Consider the following 17,269-nt stretch of genomic DNA (forward strand, 5'->3'; position numbering starts at 1 on the left):
GACCAGTTAATCTGTTTTTGTGTGATGTTGGTTGAGGGATAAATATTGGTCAAGGGACCGGGGAGAACTCTCCTGGTCTTCGAAATTGTGCCATTCGAAATGGATCGTTCATGTCCACCTGAGAGAGCAGACGGGTTTGCGGTTTAATGTCTCGTCCAAAGGACGGCACTTCCAACAATGCAGCACTCCCTCAGTACTGTGCTGGAGTGTCAGTCTAGATTTGGTGATCAAGTCTCTGGAGTGGGATTTGAACCTACAACCTTCTAAAAGAGCTACCACTGAGCCATGGCTGACACTTTTTCATAGAGAACTAGGTGCTGAGCAGTAAAAATAGACTATCAAATATGCTGTGAATGAGACATTATGCAATAATCTACCAGCACGGTAATAGCTTTGGGGTTCAAAATGCAGTAGGATGCTACCATGAGAGTGGATATTAGAGGGTGAACTGAATGGCCTTTTTCCCTACTTGACTCTCTTTGTTATGTCTGCTGAACCACTAACTTTTATAATTTTATTTAATTTACATTAAATCTATATGGGCAGTTGCTAATATTGACACAATTATGTACTTTCAGATCCCTCTTTTTGGAATTTTGGCAAATTTACACTTTAGCAGATCTCGGCAAAAACTAAACAAGATTACTATTAGGACTTTCACACTTCAGTACCACTCAAATCCTCAGTGATTGTTCTGAGACCAAGACACATTAGCACACAAACCATAGAAGCTTACATGCAGACGGAGGCCATCGTGTCTTGTGAAACTTTTACCAGAGCAATCTAAAGCTAATCCCAGTGCCCTGTTCTCTCCCCATAGTCCTCCATCTTCCTCAGTTTCAAATATTTATCCAATTTTCCCTTAAAAGATGCAATAGAGAAAGCAAAGAATTGCATTTATATAGCACCTTTCATGACCTCAGGACATCCCAAAGCGATTTATAGCCAATTAAGTTCTTTTGAAGTGTAGTCACTGTTGTAATGTAGGAAACATGGCAGCCAATTTGTGCACAGCAAAATCCCACAAACAGCAAGTAATCTGTTTCCATGATGTTGGTTGAGGGATAAATGTTGACCAAGACACTGGGAAGAACTCCCCTGCTCGTCTTCGAAATATTGCCATGGGGTCTTTTACGTCCACCTGAGAGGGCAAACTCTTGGTTTAACGTCTCATCCAAAGGACAGCACCTTCGACAGTGCAGCACTCCCTCAGTACCACACTGGATTGTCAGCCTAGATTTTGTGCTCAAGTTTCTGAAGTGGGACTTGAATCTCAACAAGTCCCTGTAGCAAAGCATTCCATGCTCCCAACAACCCTCTGCAGAAAGAGTTCTCAGAGGGTTGTAGAGCTGGAGGAGGTTACAGAGATAGGGAGGGGCGAGGCCATGGAGGGAAGAACACAAGGATGAGAATTTCAAATTCTAGGCATTGGTGGACCAGGAGCCAATGTAGGTCAGCGAGCACAGGGGTGATGGGTGAACGGGACTTGGTGCGAGTTTGGATACAGGCAGCAGGGTTTTGGATGAGCTCGAGTTTATAGTGGGTGGAAGATAGGAGGCCAGAAGAGCATTGGAACATTTGAGTCTGAAGATAACAAAAGCATGGATGAGGGTTTCAGCAGCAGCCATACGATCCTCCAAACCTCTGAGTTCCTTCAACTCAGGACTTGTGCATCCCTCACTCCCTTCACACCACCATTGGCAGCTGTGTCTTCATTTGTCTAGGCCCTAAGCTCTGCATTTCCCACTCTAACCCTCTCAGTCCATCTATTTCTCAGCTCCTTTAAGACCCTCTTTAAAAATATTTCTATGACCAAGCTTTCAGTCACCTGTCCTAATATCTACTTCTTTGGCTTGGTGTCAATTTTTGTCTTATTGCACTCGTGTGAAGCACCTTGGGACGTTTTCCCCACATTAAGGGTGCTATATAAATACAAGTCGTTGTTGTTGTGAATGCACCCTGCACTAAAACAGAAAACAGAAGTTTGCAACGCACTTACTGGTTGAATGCAATATTTATTTTTCTTCTGTGAGGGAAAGCACCTTGGAAGACTCACAAACGGTGCTTCCTTTTGGTGGCCGTGAAGATTTTTGGGTTTCAGTGCAAAACCGCCCCTTTAAGAGCTGCGATCTTGCATCATGTTGCAGAGGAAGGAGGAGCTCTAGGTTCGGGCAGGAGCTCAGCAACAAACTGGGTGTCTCCGGAGACTTGCTGCCCATTCTTGTAATCCCCGTATCCCTACGCGAGATACAGGGGAGGATCCTTCAGAAATGGTCCAGGTAGGTTTCTGCTGCCCCCCCTGCGTGAAACTGACATGAAACAACTTGTTATTTTGCTCTTTATTTCTTCGATAGAAAACAAACGTGCGTGCAGTTGCAATTCGCTTTGTTGCATCCAATGTACACGCCCGTTGCAATTTAATTGCAAATTATGGCTATTTATGTTGCAAATTAAAGTTTTTTAATGCCTTTTTTTGATGCAGCATAACATTCCAGGCCAACGGATTAATTCAGCCTCTCCCAGCGAGAAGGAAGCGGAATACCGTAATCGTGTGTATTTAAAGGGGCAGTTTTCATGCGAAAAAGGTGTTTGACACATTTTATTTGTCAAACACCTTTTTCGCATGAAAACTGCCCCTTTAAATATTTTATTTGGCCGTCTCACGTAAGTTTTGAAATAATTTCCCTTTTTATTGTGTTTTGAAAAAGCCAAATACATTTTCATGAAGGAGGCGATTCTCACTTTATTCATGTGGTAGAGGTAATAAATCCAAAACTGCAATTCACTTTCAAAATCCCCCCTCACCTCCTGAATCCATCTAATAAAGTTATGAAAGGCCCTGTGGGTTGTCCTACACTGGTGCAAACTAACAGAAAGGAGCTACAAATTATTGTTGTATTTTTAAACAACTTTTTGCCTTAAGACAAGAATGACTCATCAGAAAATTGGCCTTTACGATCCATTGCTAAAAATACAGTTTTTGTTGCAATTTCTGCATCCCTGATTTCCATCACTATGATTGGTGGCTGTGCCTTCAGCTGTCTCGATCCTCAGCTCTGGAATTCCCTCCCTAAACCTCTCTACCTCTCTCTCTCTCTCCTCCTCCTCCTCTAAGACGCTTCTTAAAACCTACATCTTTGACCAAGCTTTTGATCACCTGTGCTAATATATTCTTATGTGGCTCCGTGTCAAATTTTGTCTGATAATGGCTGCTATGAAGCTTGTTGGGATGTTTTACTACGTTAAAGGCAATATTTAAATGCAAGTTGTTGTTGTATACATTGGTAATCTACTTTACATTGCACAATGAAAATTTTGATTTTAAAAAGAAAACAGTGAAGTAAGTGCCTTCTTTGTAGTGGAAGTTTGAGCATAAAGTTAAGATACACCCCTGCTGTGATGGTTTCTGGAATGGCTGGAACTACCTCTCCACAACTGTGCATGACTTACTATCAATCAAACACCATAAACCACTGGCCCTGCTTGAACTCAAACTTCAGACTTTACTCTGTTGATTTTGGTTACAAGGTTAATCACTGAAGGGACTTGATGAAATGGCCCCAAGTGGCTGCAAGAGTTGTTCATGGTGAGTCAGAAGTTACACGGTTTATCCCATGTAATGTATAATATATAATGTATTATCAGGGCCACTGATTTGTGGTGATTGAAGAACTCAAATTGTGTTTTTATTACAGAGTGTTAGTAGTAATTTCGGACTCGAATTCCATGATTGTGTGCATACGTTTATACAAAAAGGTGCTGTTTGATAGCAGAGGATTGATTATGTAATGTATAGGGGGAATGCATAATTGTGATAGAATATTTGGGAATAAAAGAAACGGTTATAATATAGAAATGAATAAATAAAATAGAAAATATATAGAAATTGAAGTTTATCTAATTCATTGGAAAGTTTGCCCCTCCTCTTCCTCATCTTACACGCTGTTTCTTGGTGACATCATCTGCGGACATGAGGTCAGGTTCCACATGTCTGCTGACGATGTCCAGCTCTACCTCTCTACCACTTCTCTCAACCCCTCCACTGCCTCTATGTTGTCAGACTACTTGTCCAACTTCCGGTCTTGGAAGAGCAGCAATCTCTACCAGTTAAATGTTGGGAAGACCGAAGCTGTTGTCTTTGGTCCCCGCCACAAACTCCATTCCCTTGCCACCGATTCCATCCCCCTCCGCAACCATTGTCTTAGGCTGAAGCAGACTGTTTGCAATCTTGGCATCCTATTCTACCCTGAGCTAATCTTCTGACTCTAGAAACTCGTCATCGCAAGGACTGCGGGATCCTGGGCTTTATAAATAAAGGTATAGAGTACAAAAGTATGGAAGTCATGATGAACCTTTATAAAACACTGGTTCAGCTACAACTGGAGTATTGTGTCCAGTTCTGGGCTCCGCACTTTAGGAAAGATGTGAAGGCCTTAGAGAGGGTGCAGAAGAGATTTACTAGAATGATTCCAGGGATGAGGGACTTTAGTTATGTGGATAGACTGGAGAAGCTGGGGCTGTTCTCCTTGGAACAGAGAAGTTTGTGAGGAGATTTGATAGAGGTATTCAAAGTCATGAAGGGTCTAGACAGAGTAGAGAGAGAGAAACTGTTCCCATTGGCGGAAGTGTCAAGAACCAGAGGACACAGGTTTAAGGTGATTGGTTCTTTTGCCAAAGGTGACATGAGGAAAATCTTTTTTACACAGTGTGTGGTCAGGATCTGGAATGCATTGCCAGAGGGGGTGGTGGAGGCAGATTCCATAATGGCCTTCAAAAGGGAACTGGATAAGTACTTGAAAGTAAAAAATTTGCAGGGCTATGGGGATAGGGCGGGGGAGTGGAACTAGCTGGATTGCTCTTGCATTGAGCCGGCGTGGACTCGATGGGCCAAATGGCCTCCTTCCGTGCTGTAATCTTTCTCTGATTCTATGCCAAATTCCACCTTTGTAACATCTCCCGTCTCTGCCCTTGCCATCGGCGAGGCATTGCAAATATTACACCCCTGTTTAAAAAAGGGGAGAGGGATAAACCTGGTAACTACAGGCCAGACAGCCTAACGTCAGTGGTGGAGAAACTACTAGAGAGCATTGTCAAGGATAAAATTAATCCTCACTTGAAGAAGCATGGGGATTAAAAGGACGTTGGTAACTTGGGTACATAATTAGCTAAGGGATAGGAGGCAGAGAGTATGCAGTGGGATGTTTTTCTGACTGGAGAGAAATATGCAGTGGGGTCATAGAAACATAGAAAATAGGAGCAAGAGTCGGCCATTCGGCCCTTCGAGCCTGCTCCGCCACTCAAAATGATCATGGCTGATCGTCTAACTCAGTACCCTGTTCCCGCTTTTTCCCCATATCCCTTTAGCATTAAGAAATATATCTATCTCCTTCTTGAATACATCTAATGACTTGGCCTCCACTGCCTTCTGTGGTAGAGAATTCCACAGGTTCACCACCCTCTGAGTGAAGAAATTTCTCCTCATCTCGGTTCTAAATGGCATACCCCGTATCCTGAAACTGGGACCCCTGGTTCTGGACTCCCCAGCCATTGGGAACATCCTCCCTGCATCTAGTCTGTCTAGTCCTGTTAGAATTTTATATGTTTCGTTGAGATCACCTCTCATTCTTCTAAACTCTAGTGAATATAGGCCTAGTCGACCCAATCTCTCCTCATACGTCAGTCCTGCCATCCCAGGAATCAGTCTGGTAAACCTTTGTTGCCTCCATGGCAAGGACATTCTTCCTCAGATAAGGAGACCAAAACTGCACACAATACTCCAGATGTGGTCTTGCCAAGGCCCTGTATAACTGCAGTAAGACATCCCTGCTCCTGTACTCAAATCCTCTTGCAATGAAGGCCAACATACCATTTGCTTTCCTAACTGCTTGCTGCACCTGAATGCTCACTTTCAGCGACTGGTGTACAGGGACACCCAGGTCTCATTACACCTCCCCTTTTCCCAATCTGTCACCATTCAGATAATAATGTGCCTTTCTGTTTTTACAACCAAAGTGGATAACCTCACATTTATCCACCCAGGGGTCAGTATTAGGACCATTGCGTTTCTTGTTATCTGTAAATGACCTGGACTTGGATATAGGGAGTACAATTTTGAAGTTTGCAGATGATGCAAAACTTGGCAACATGGTAAGTAGTGAGGAGGATAGTAACAGATTTCAGGATGATATGGACAGACTGGTAAAATGGGCAGACACACAGCAGATGCAATTGAATGCAGATAAGTGGGTGAAGTGATGCCCTTTGGGAGGAACAACATGGAGAGGCAGTATAATCTAAATGGTACTATTTTGAGGGGGGGTGCAAGAGCAGAGGAACCCTGGGGGTGCATATTCACAAATCTTTGAAGGTGGCAGGGCAAGTTGATAAGGCGGTTAAGAAAGCATATGGGATATTTGGCTTTTTAATCGGGGCATTGAATACAAAAACAAGGAAATCCTGCTGAATTATTACAAATCACTGGTTAGGCCTCAGTTGGAGTATTGTGTACAATTCTGGGCACCACACTTTTTAGGAAGGATGTCGAGGGTTGGAGAGGGTACAGAGGAGGTTTACCAGGATGACACCAGGGATGAGGGACTTCAGTTATGTGGAGAGATTGGAGAAGCTGGGATTGTTCTCCTTAGAGCAGAGACGGTTAAAGGGAGACCTAATAGAGGTATTCAAAATTATGAGGAGTTTTGATACACCATATAGGGAGAAATTGTTCCCACTGACAAGTGGGTCTGTGACCAGAGGTCATAGAATTAAAATAATTGGCAAAAGAACTAGAGGGGAAACAATGAGAATTTTTTTCTCATAGAGGATTGTTAAGATCTGCAACGCACTACCTGAAAGAATAGTGGAAGCAGATTCGGTAGGAACTTTCAAAAGTCAATTAGACATGTACTTGAAGAGGACTTGCAGGGTTATGGGGGAAAAAGGTGGGGTATTGGACTAAATTGGACAGCTCTTTCAAAGAGTCGGCACAGGCACAATGGGTCGAATAGCCTCCTTCTGTGTTGTAAGACTCTTATGATTCTATGGCTGAAACCCTCACCCATGCCTTTGTCACTTTCACCCTTTGTAAACTGCAGTTCATCCAGAACTCTGCTGATTCTATCCTATCCCCCAAAAATTCACCCATCTCCCTTGTCCTCACTGACCTACATTGACCTCTGGTCCCCAAATGCCTCCAATTTAAAATTTTCACTCTGGTATTTAACTCCCTTCATTGCCCCTCCCTATCTCTGTAACCTCCTCCAGCCCTACAATCCACTTGAACTCTCTTGTTCTTCTGACTCTGGCCTTTTATGCTTCTCCACCCTTCACTCCACCATTGGTGGCTGTGCGTTCAGCCGCCTAGACTCTGCATTTTGGAATTCCTCACTTAACCCCTCTACCACCCTCTCCTCCTTTAAGGACCTCCATTTAAAAACCCACCTTTTGGACCAAGCTTTTAGTCACTCCTCCTAGTATCTCCTTTGTCTCGGTGTACATTTTCGTCTCACTACGCCTTTGTGAAGTGCCTTGGGACGTTTTTCTACGTTAAAGGTGCCATATAAATGCAATTGTTACACGTGGGGATGTGGTAGTGGTGCTAGGGGAGGTTACAAGGTGTGGACAGTGGTGGGAAGGTGATGTTAAGAAGTGGGAGTGGGGTTGTGGAAATTAGGAGTAGTGGAGGGGCTTTTGCAATGTGTGATATTGGGGTTGTCAGATGCGGTAGTACAAAGAGTGCGGCTTGTGGGAGTAGTGGGGATGCGTATCATGGGGCGTTGTGAGTATGTATTTCAACCCTGTGGAGATTGAACCCACATCCTTCTGACTCAGAGAGAAGCCAGTTACCATTTAGTGAAAGACTGACTGACGCCTGCTATTGCTTTGATAGGGCCTTTTAAGTAAAGGTGCCCTCAGTTGCGGCAAAGATCCTAAAATTGTATGTTAAAAGCCCCTCTTTCAAGTAACCTTAACACTGCCTATGGCAAAGCGTGTTGTACTTTTATTGAATACAAGCAGATTTTCTATGGCGTTGTTTATAGCGAGTCAGAGGATACGCTGATGTCTGAAATGTGATGACCAAAATGTGATATGAACATGACGGGCAGGAAAAGACCAGCTGGGCCATCAAGCCTGCCCCATGCTCATGGTGGCCGGAGCATCATGACTAGTTTACAATGCTTATAGGAACTGCGTGCTATACCCAGCACTTTGAATATGTTGCACAATTGGTACCCAGAGTATTTTGTGTAGTTTTTTTTCCCCTCTCTATTCTACGCTTTGTCATTCTTGTTTTGTATTTTTGGCTATCTTCCTACTTCCACAAGGCCCATTATATTTCACTGTGATTGATGTTGCTTGTGTTTTTGCTTTTCTTTACAGCTATCAATAAAGTTTTGACATGGAGGAATTATCTCACTCGGATAACAGTATGCATGGTTCACCCTTGTGCTGGGTCAGTGAACACAGCGGCTTCTGTGGCAGTATTAAGAATTCTGCCAGTGACTTTGTGGTAACAGAGATCAATATGTGTGGACAGCTAGTCAGCGACGTTGGAATTGAATGCTGCCAAGATACTTGTAGCATTGAATGCAGACAAGAAAAGTCCCATCCATCACACAACAAAAGACTGAAGAAACAAGAAAAAACACCGGAGAACCTATCTGGATGGCCAGTCTTTGACAAATCAGAGGATGCCAAAGTTATGTACAGCGAGGTTAACCAGACTGCCGTTTGCAATTTGTCAGAATCTGCAGCTAACTGTTGTTCAATGCAAGTGTCAAAAACTTGGGGCGATACCTTGGATTTGCTTTTGGGTAGTTCGGTAGCAGAAGCGCTGGAAAAATTTGCGTTTTTGTCTAAAGATCGTAGGCCTGTGAAGGCGGAGGGGACAGAAGATGAGGCTATGCTTTTACTTGGAACTTTTCGAGAGAAAAGCCAGCGAGCAGCCATCCACTTGGCTGTACGTCAGAAATTTCCCTTCCTAAAGACCGTTACCAATAGTGCTGAAATTCGAGTTAGACTTGACCCTCGGTATTTGGAGCTCTGCCAGTTGGTGTCTGAGAAAGAAGCAGATGGTTTGTTCTGCTTCTTGGATTCAAAAGAAAGAAGTTCCAAGTTCACATTTCAGCCAGATGGAAACAAGGCGCACCGCAAGGCCGTCCACCATTTTGTCAGCAAGTACTTTGGCAAACTGGTGGAAACGAAAAGTTTTTCGGAGCAAAATGGCAGCGGTCACCATGGTGCAGTGATTACCGTGAGATTTAGAGACAGAAATGTTAAATCCAGCAGGAAACGAAACACCAACGATTGCCAGGCAGAGCCAGCAATATATACAGGTATTGAAGTTACTTTGTGCTTTTGAACAATGTGTAACGCTGATTTTTTTGTTGTTGTGATTTTTAATGAGTTTATAAGAATTATTAAGTTTAGAGGGAAAGGGGAAGATTTATTTTCTTAAAGGATATTGAAACATTGGAGTGGCTTACAACATCTCTGGCATGTGGATTGGAATTGAACTGAGATTGAGGGGATGAATGTCACACTGAAGGTTGTAAGGGCCCCAAAAGAAATGAATTGAATTAGTTCTAGCAATGTGAACGACAGTGCTGCAGACATATTGGGGTACAATTTCCTCTGCTGTTTATCGGGATGAAGTTATAAGCTTGAGTACAAAGAAAGCATTTATAATTTTGCTACAAGCAGTGAACGGGGGAAATTTTTCCACTGATGTGGCAATTCACTCAGACGGCAAAGGTGCCTGATGCAAAAAATTAAAGAAATCCTGGTATAGCAGGGGGCGCTCTCCTGAGGCTAAGCCTAACACAGTTAAAGGATGTGGGTGTCCATAGTTGAAATGGAGGCCAATTGATTAATGGGCTGGAGTCAACAACAGAAGCTGTGCTTGTTCAGCATGGATGATGATGTATGTTGTTCCCCTGAGTCCAGCTTACAGCCTGGTGAAAATAAGTAGTTATAAGGTAACTAACTATTCATCCACCTGAATTTTTTTTTTTCTGGATGGATAGATATCCATGCGAGAATACCATGGTGATGGGGTGGAAGGAGAGTTAAATAGATTTTATAATTATACCTGATATGGTTGGGCTTTAACAAAAAGGACCAAATGTTTGACTATCTTGTGTATATCCTTAAAGTATTTACCCTGTGTAAAGTGAACCTGGAAACCCTGGAGGCAGTCGCTTGCCTGGCCTCAGAACTTGGTGTGGTACCATCAGATTTTAGCTACGCAGGCATCAAAGACAAGAAGGCCGTTACTTCCCAGACTATGGTAGTGAAGAACGTGACAATCAACAGGTAAGTTCAGAATTGTTTTTTTTTGTGGGCATCATTGGCAAGGCTGGCATTTATTGCCCATCCCTAGTTGCCCTGAGAAGATGGTAATACAACTGAATGGCTCATTTCAGAGGGTAGTTAAGAATCACCCACGTTGGTGTGGGACTGGAGTCACATATATAGGCCAGACTGGGTAAGGACAGTAGGTTTCCTGGCCGGCCTCCCATTTTCCACCCTCCATAAACTTGAGCTCATCCAAAACTCTGCTGCCCATATCCTAACTCGCACCAGGTCCTGTTCGCCCATTACCTCTGTGCTCGCTGACCTATATTGGCACCGGTCTACCAATGTCTTAATTTTGAAATTCTTATCCTCGTGTTCAAATCCCTCCATGGCCTCGACCCCTATCAACTTATCTCTGTAATCTCTTTCAGCCCTACAACCTTTTGTGATCTCTGCGTTCCTCCAACTCTGGCTTCTTGTGCCTGCCCCACCAGTCGTCTTAGCCCTAAGCACTGAAATTTCCTCCCCAAGTCTCTCTCTCTCTCTTTTTTTTAAGACCTGCTTAAAACCTACCTCTTTGACCAAGACAAGACCACCCTGTCCTTATCCCTCCTCCGTGGATCGGTGTCAATTTTTGTCTGATTACGCTGCTGTGAAGCACCTTGGGACGTTTCACTACATTTAAAGGTGCTATATAAATGCAAGTTGTTGTTGTTTCCTTCCCTATAGGACAGTAGTGACCCAGTTGGGTTTTTAAGACAATCCGATAGCTTCAAAGTCATTTTTAGTTCTTAAAACCTCCAAGGACATGAAATTAGGAAAAAGAAAGTACGACCCACCATAACGCTGTCTTCTCACTTGCAGTTCTGGTCTGGAAGTGCAGCTGCTACAGGGACTACCATCTTGTGTGTGTTTATTTGAAACTAAGCTATTTTAATCCTTTTCCCTTGAGTGACCTGCTCCACCTGTGCCCTTCACCTGCAGTTAACCTGGACGCATGTGTTCTGAAAAACATCGTAGGTCCTTCCCCGCTCACTTCCCCCCTCCCCTCATTCCCCCCGAGAAGCAGCTTCCAAGTAAATATGATATAGACCAAGTGAAATCCTACCAAGCAAAATTGTACATATTGAACTGCATCTGCAGCTGTTTGCTTTTTGCTACAGGGGTCAGACGTTGCATTCAAACCCAAGTAAAGATGATGTTTACAGGGACTGCATTAAACTTATCATGTCCTATGTGTCTGTAACCCTGAATTCCCAGGTCTGGTGCATGTTGCGCTCATTAAGTAGCTGTTCAAATATTCTTTCCTCCTATCGTAGAAACTTAAAAAAAAATTGTATTTCATAGAATCATATAGCACAGAAGGAGGCCATTCGACCTGTCGTGCCTGTGCCAGCTCTTTGAAAGAGCTGTCCAATTTACATAAATTACATAGAATATACAGCACTGAAAAAGGCCATTCAGCCCAGCAGGTCCGTGCCGATATTATGCTACACACGAACCTCCTCCCACCCTTCTTCATCCACCCCCATCAACAAATCCTTCTATTCCTTTCTCCCTCGTGTTTATCTTGTTTCCCCTTAAATGCATCTATGCTGGTCGCCTCAACTACTCCTTGTGGTAGCGAGTTCCACATTCTAACCACTCCTATGGTAAAGAAGTTTCTCTTGAATTCCCTATTGGATTTATTAGTGACTATCATATATTTATGGCCCCTTGTTCTGGTCTCCCCCACAAGTGGAAACATCTTCTCTACATCTTCCCTATAAAATCCTTTAAAATTATAAGACCTCTATCAGGTCACCCTCCAGTTTTCTCTTCTCTAAAGAAAAGAGCCCCAGCCAGTTCAATCGATCCTGAAAAATATAACCTCTCAGTTCTGGTATCATTCTAGTAAATCTTTTTTGCACCTTCTCCAGTGCCTCTATAACCTTTTTATAATATGGGGACCAGAACTGTTCACAGTACTCCCAAGTATGGGCTAACCAAGGTTCTATACAATTTTAACATAACTTCCCTGCTTTTCAATTCTATCCCTCTAGAAATGAACCCCAGTGCTTTGTTTGCTTTTTTTATGGCCTTATTAACCTGCGTCGCTACTTTTAGTGATTTAGTGAGTATTGGTACACCCATATCCTTCCACTCCTCTACCCCATTCAGACTCTTATTATCCAAGCAGTATGTGGCCTCCTTATTCTTCCTACCAAAATGCACCACCTCACACTTACCTATATTGAAATTAATTTGCCAATTACATGTCCATTCTGCAAGTTTATTAATGTCTTCCTGTATTATGTCGCAGTCCTCCTCAGTATTAACTTTACCCCCCAATATGGTGTCGTCTGCCAAATTTGCCAATTCCCAAGTCCAAATCATTAATGTAAATTGTGAACAACAGTGATCCCAGCACTGATCCTTGAGGAACACCAGTGCCCACCTTTTGCTAGTCTGAGTAACGACCTTTAACTCCCACTCTCTGTTTTCTGTTTTGTAGCCAGCTTGCTATGCATTCTGCTACTTGTCCCCTGACTCCACATGCTCTGACCTTAGTCATGAGCCTACAATATGGTACCTTATTGAAGGCTCTTTGAAAATCCAAATATATTACATCTACTACATTACCCTTTCTTTGACTCCTTCAGAGAATTCAATAAGGTTGGCCAAGCGTGATCCTCCCTTTTGAAATCCGTGCAGTCTATTCTTTATTATATTTTTGGTTTCTTGATGTTTTTCTATTCAACCTGTTAGTCTCCCTGATAAACACTAATTATTTAATATTTCGCTGTTGTTACCTGTGAGTTTATTGTGTATATCCCCAGTGGCCCTATCCCAATCCTGATTTTTCTTTTGTTAGTTATGTGTCCGTAGAATACTTTTCTGTTTCTTTTTATATTCCTTGAAATTTAATTTTGTAGTTTCTCTTTGCTTTCCTATTTTTTTTCTTTCCTAACCTTTTCGTATTCCCTTTTGTCGCCCTCTCCTTTGTTTTCTGTGTACTTAGTGTATGCCTTTTTCTTTAGTTTCAATTTTGTCCTTATTTCTATATTAATTCTTGGTGTGTCATTACCGGCTAGTTTGTTTTTGCTTTTTAGTGGGATTTATCTCTCCTGGACTCTCTTGATCACCATTTTAAATGTTTCCCACTGCAGTTGTATTTCTTCGTTTATCAGTAAATTTTTCCAGTTTATTTTCTCTAGTTCCATTCTCATTCCCTTACAATTTAGTCCCACACCCCAGCTTTTTCCCCATAACCCTACAAATTAGTTCTCCAAGTACGTGACCAATTGTGTTTTGAAAGTTTGTATGGAATCTGCTTCCACTAATCTTTCAGGTAGTGCATTCCAGATCTTAACAGCCCTCCTATGTGGAAAAAAATCTCCTTGTTTTCCCAGTAGTTCTTTTGCCAATTATTTTAATTCTATAACCTCTGGTTACAGACCGACTTGCTAGAGGAAATAGTTTTCCCCCTATTTGCTCTATCAGTGCCCCTCATAATTTTAAATACCTCTTGGGTCTCACCTTAACCTTCTCTGCTCTAAGGAGAACAATCCCAGTTTCTCCAAATGCTTCACATAACTGAAGTCCCTCATCCCTGGTGTCATCCTGGTAAACCTCCTCTGTACCCTCTCCAAAGCCTTGACATCCTTATTAAAGTATGGTGCCCAGAATTGTACACAATACTCCAGCTGAGGCCTAACCAGTGATTTGTAACGGTTCAGCATGACTTCCTTGTTTTTGTATTCAGTGCCCCTATTTACAAAGCCAAATATCCCATATGCTTTCTTAACTAGCCACCTTCAAAGATTTGTGAATATGCACCCCTAGGTCCCTCTGCTTTTGCACCCTCTCAAAATAGTACCATTTAGATGATACTGCCTCTCCATGTTGTTCCTCCCAAAGTGCATCACTTCACACTTGCCTGCATTAAATTGCATCTGCCATGTGTCTGCCCATTTCACCAGTCTGACCATGTCCTGCTGAAGTCTGCTACCATCTTGCTCATTCTTTACTATGTTGCCAAGTTTTGTATTATTGACCTTTGAAATTGTACTCTCTATACCCAAGCCCAGATCATTTATATATAACAAAAAAAGCAATGTTCCTAATACCGACCCCCGGGGGACTCCACTACATACTTCTCTCCATTCAGAAAAACATCCTTTCGCCACGACTCCTATCCCCTATCCCTTAGCCAATTACGTACCCAAGTTACCACCGTCCCTTTAAACCCACGTGCTTCTATTTTCTCAATAAGTGTTAAGTGGTAATTTATCACATGCCTTTTGAAAGTCTGTGTATACATCTACTACACTACCTTCATCAACCCTCTCTGTTACTTCATCAAAGAACTCAATCAGGTTAGTCAGACACGATTTGCCTTATTGGGATAGAATTCTGTGAGAGTGAACATACAGTAGCTTAACCTTTTCAGTGGCAATATACATCATGAGCTGATGTGTTGCAGTATCTTTTTTAATGGTAATTATTAGCTGTCTGGTTTTGACTTGATTTGTAAGGGGCCAATACAACAAGGTATGGGTAGGGGGGAGGTTGAAAAAACATAACAAAGTGTACAGAGAGGAGGGGTTTAGCCAAAGGCTACACACACCCCTCTGGGTTTTCTTGTTACGTTTTTTTTAAGACATGTGGTGTACAAATTCATCTCGAGCAGTCGCGCAAGACTGTCAGCATCGCACGACAGTCGATGCAACGGAGTATCAGGCACGGTGTATAACGGGCGGCCGACGTGATACTATCGGGCGCGCTGTATAACGGGCGGCCGACGTGATACTATCGGGCGCGCTGTATAACGGGCGGCCGACGTGATACTATCGGGCGCGCTGTATAACGGGCGGCCGACGTGATACTATCGGGCGCGCTGTATAACGGGCGGCCGACGTGATACTATCGGGCGCGCTGTATAACGGGCGGCCGACGTGATACTATCGGGCGCGCTGTATAACGGGCGGCCGACGTGATAATATCGGGCGCGCTGTATAACGGGCGGCCGACGTGATACTATCGGGCGCGCTGTATAACGGGCGGCCGACGTGATACTATCGGGCACGGTGTATAACGGGCGGTCAACGTGATACTATCGGGCGCGGTGTATAACGGGCGGCCGACGTGATACTATCGGGCGCGGTGTATAACGGGCGTCCGACGTGATATTATCGGGCGCGGTGTATAACGGGCGGCCGACGTGATATTATCGGGCGCGGTGTATAACGGGCGGCCGACGTGATACTATCGGGCGCGGTGTATAACGGGCGGCCGACGTGATACTATCGAACGCGGTGTATAACGGGCGTCCGACGTGATACTATCGGGCGCGGTGTATAACGGGCGGCCGACGTGATAATATCGGATGCGGTGTATAACGGGCGGCCGACGTGATACTATCGGATGCGGTGTATAACGGGCGGTCAATGTGATACTATCGGGCGCGGTGTATAACGGGCGGCCGACGTGATACTATCGGATGCGGTGTATAACGGGCGGCCGACGTGATACTCTCGGGCGCAGTGTATAACGGGCGGCCGACGTGATTCTATCGAACGCGGTGTATAACGGGCGTCCGACGTGATACTATCGGGCGCGGTGTATAACGGGCGGTCAATGTGATACTATCGGGCGCGGTGTATAACGGGCGGCCGACGTGATACTATCGGATGCGGTGTATAACGGGCGGCCGACGTGATACTATCGGGCGCAGTGTATAACGGGCGGCCGACGTGATACTATCGAACGCGGTGTATAACGGGCGTCCGACGTGATACTATCGGGCGCGGTGTATAACGGGCGGTCAACGTGATACTATCGGGCGCGGTGTATAACGGGCGGTCAATGTGATACTATCGGACGCGGTGTATAACGGGCGGCCGACGTGATACTATCGGACGCGGTGTATAACGGGCGTCCGACGTGATATTATCGGGCGCGGTGTATAACGGGCGGCCGACGTGATATTATCGGATGCGGTGTATAACGGGCGTCCGACGTGATACTATCGGGCGCGGTGTATAACGGGCGGTCAATGTGATACTATCGGATGCGGTGTATAACGGGCGTCCGACGTGATATTATCGGGCGCGGTGTATAACGGGCGTCCGACGTGATACTATCGGATGCGGTGTATAACGGGCGGTCAATGTGATACTATCGGGCGCGGTGTATAACGGGCGTCCGACGTGATACTATCGGGCGCGGTGTATAACGGGCGGCCGACGTGATACTATCGGGCGCGGTGTATAACGGGCGGCCGACGTGATATTATCGGGCGCGGTGTATAACGGGCGGTCAATGTGATATTATCGGGCGCGGTGTATAACGGGCGTCCGAGGGGATTATGTCCGTTTTGCAATACCGCCCAAGACTAATTTCTCCCCCAGTAACTTTTAGACCAAAGGTAGAATCGAATGGAACAATTACTTTTGGGACCACTGGCTGTGGAATGGGAGAAAGAAAGAGTAATGTTTCTGGAGAACCTCATCAGAAATGTTCTCCAAGCATTTCACATACAATGAATCAAAAGCAAAATACCCTGGATGCTGGAAATCTGAAAAAAAAACAGAAAATGCTGGAGAAGCTCAGCAAGTCAGGTAGCATCTGTGGAGAAAGAAACAGAGTAAACGTTTCAGGTTGATGACTCTGACGAAAGGTCTTCGACCTGAAACATTAACTCTGTTTCATTCTCCACAGATGCTGCCTCACTTGCTGAGCTTCCCCAGCATTTTCTGCTTTTTTTTCACATACAATGAATTAGTTTGACCTACAAGGACTGTATTACATAGGCACATGCAGCAGCCATTTTGCGGATATCAGCATCCCACAAACAGCAATGAGGTGAATGACCAGATTATCTATTTTTTGGTCCTGTCTGAGGGAGGAATGTCTCCAGGGCAGCACCTCCGACAACTCCGCATTCTCTCAGTACTGCACTGGAGTGTAGGCCTCGATTATGTGCTCAAGT

At 44.2% G+C, this 17,269-nt stretch overlaps 1 protein-coding gene across 5 annotated transcripts in view; it reads left to right on the top strand.

Annotated features, from left to right (window-relative positions):
- The first annotated feature begins 2,159 nt into the window (after nucleotides 1-2,159).
- The window catches only part of pus7l (pseudouridine synthase 7 like), a 35,913-nt gene continuing 20,803 nt past the window's right edge, over nucleotides 2,160-17,269 (top strand). For 3 of the 5 annotated variants that reach the window (XM_067999855.1, XM_067999857.1, XM_067999859.1), the window contains exons 1-3: nucleotides 2,160-2,279; nucleotides 8,380-9,335; nucleotides 10,155-10,314. In XM_067999855.1, the coding sequence (XP_067855956.1) occupies nucleotides 8,399-9,335; nucleotides 10,155-10,314 (1,097 nt within the window). In that variant the 5' untranslated portion in view covers nucleotides 2,160-2,279; nucleotides 8,380-8,398. Of the gene's footprint in view, nucleotides 2,280-2,610; nucleotides 2,665-8,379; nucleotides 9,336-10,154; nucleotides 10,315-17,269 lie in introns of those variants that run through there. The other 2 variants (XM_067999858.1, XM_067999856.1) reach the window with 2 other exon arrangements.

Source organism: Heptranchias perlo, chromosome 18 (genome assembly GCF_035084215.1).
Source record: "Heptranchias perlo isolate sHepPer1 chromosome 18, sHepPer1.hap1, whole genome shotgun sequence".
Classification (NCBI taxonomy): Eukaryota; Metazoa; Chordata; class Chondrichthyes; order Hexanchiformes; family Hexanchidae; genus Heptranchias; species Heptranchias perlo.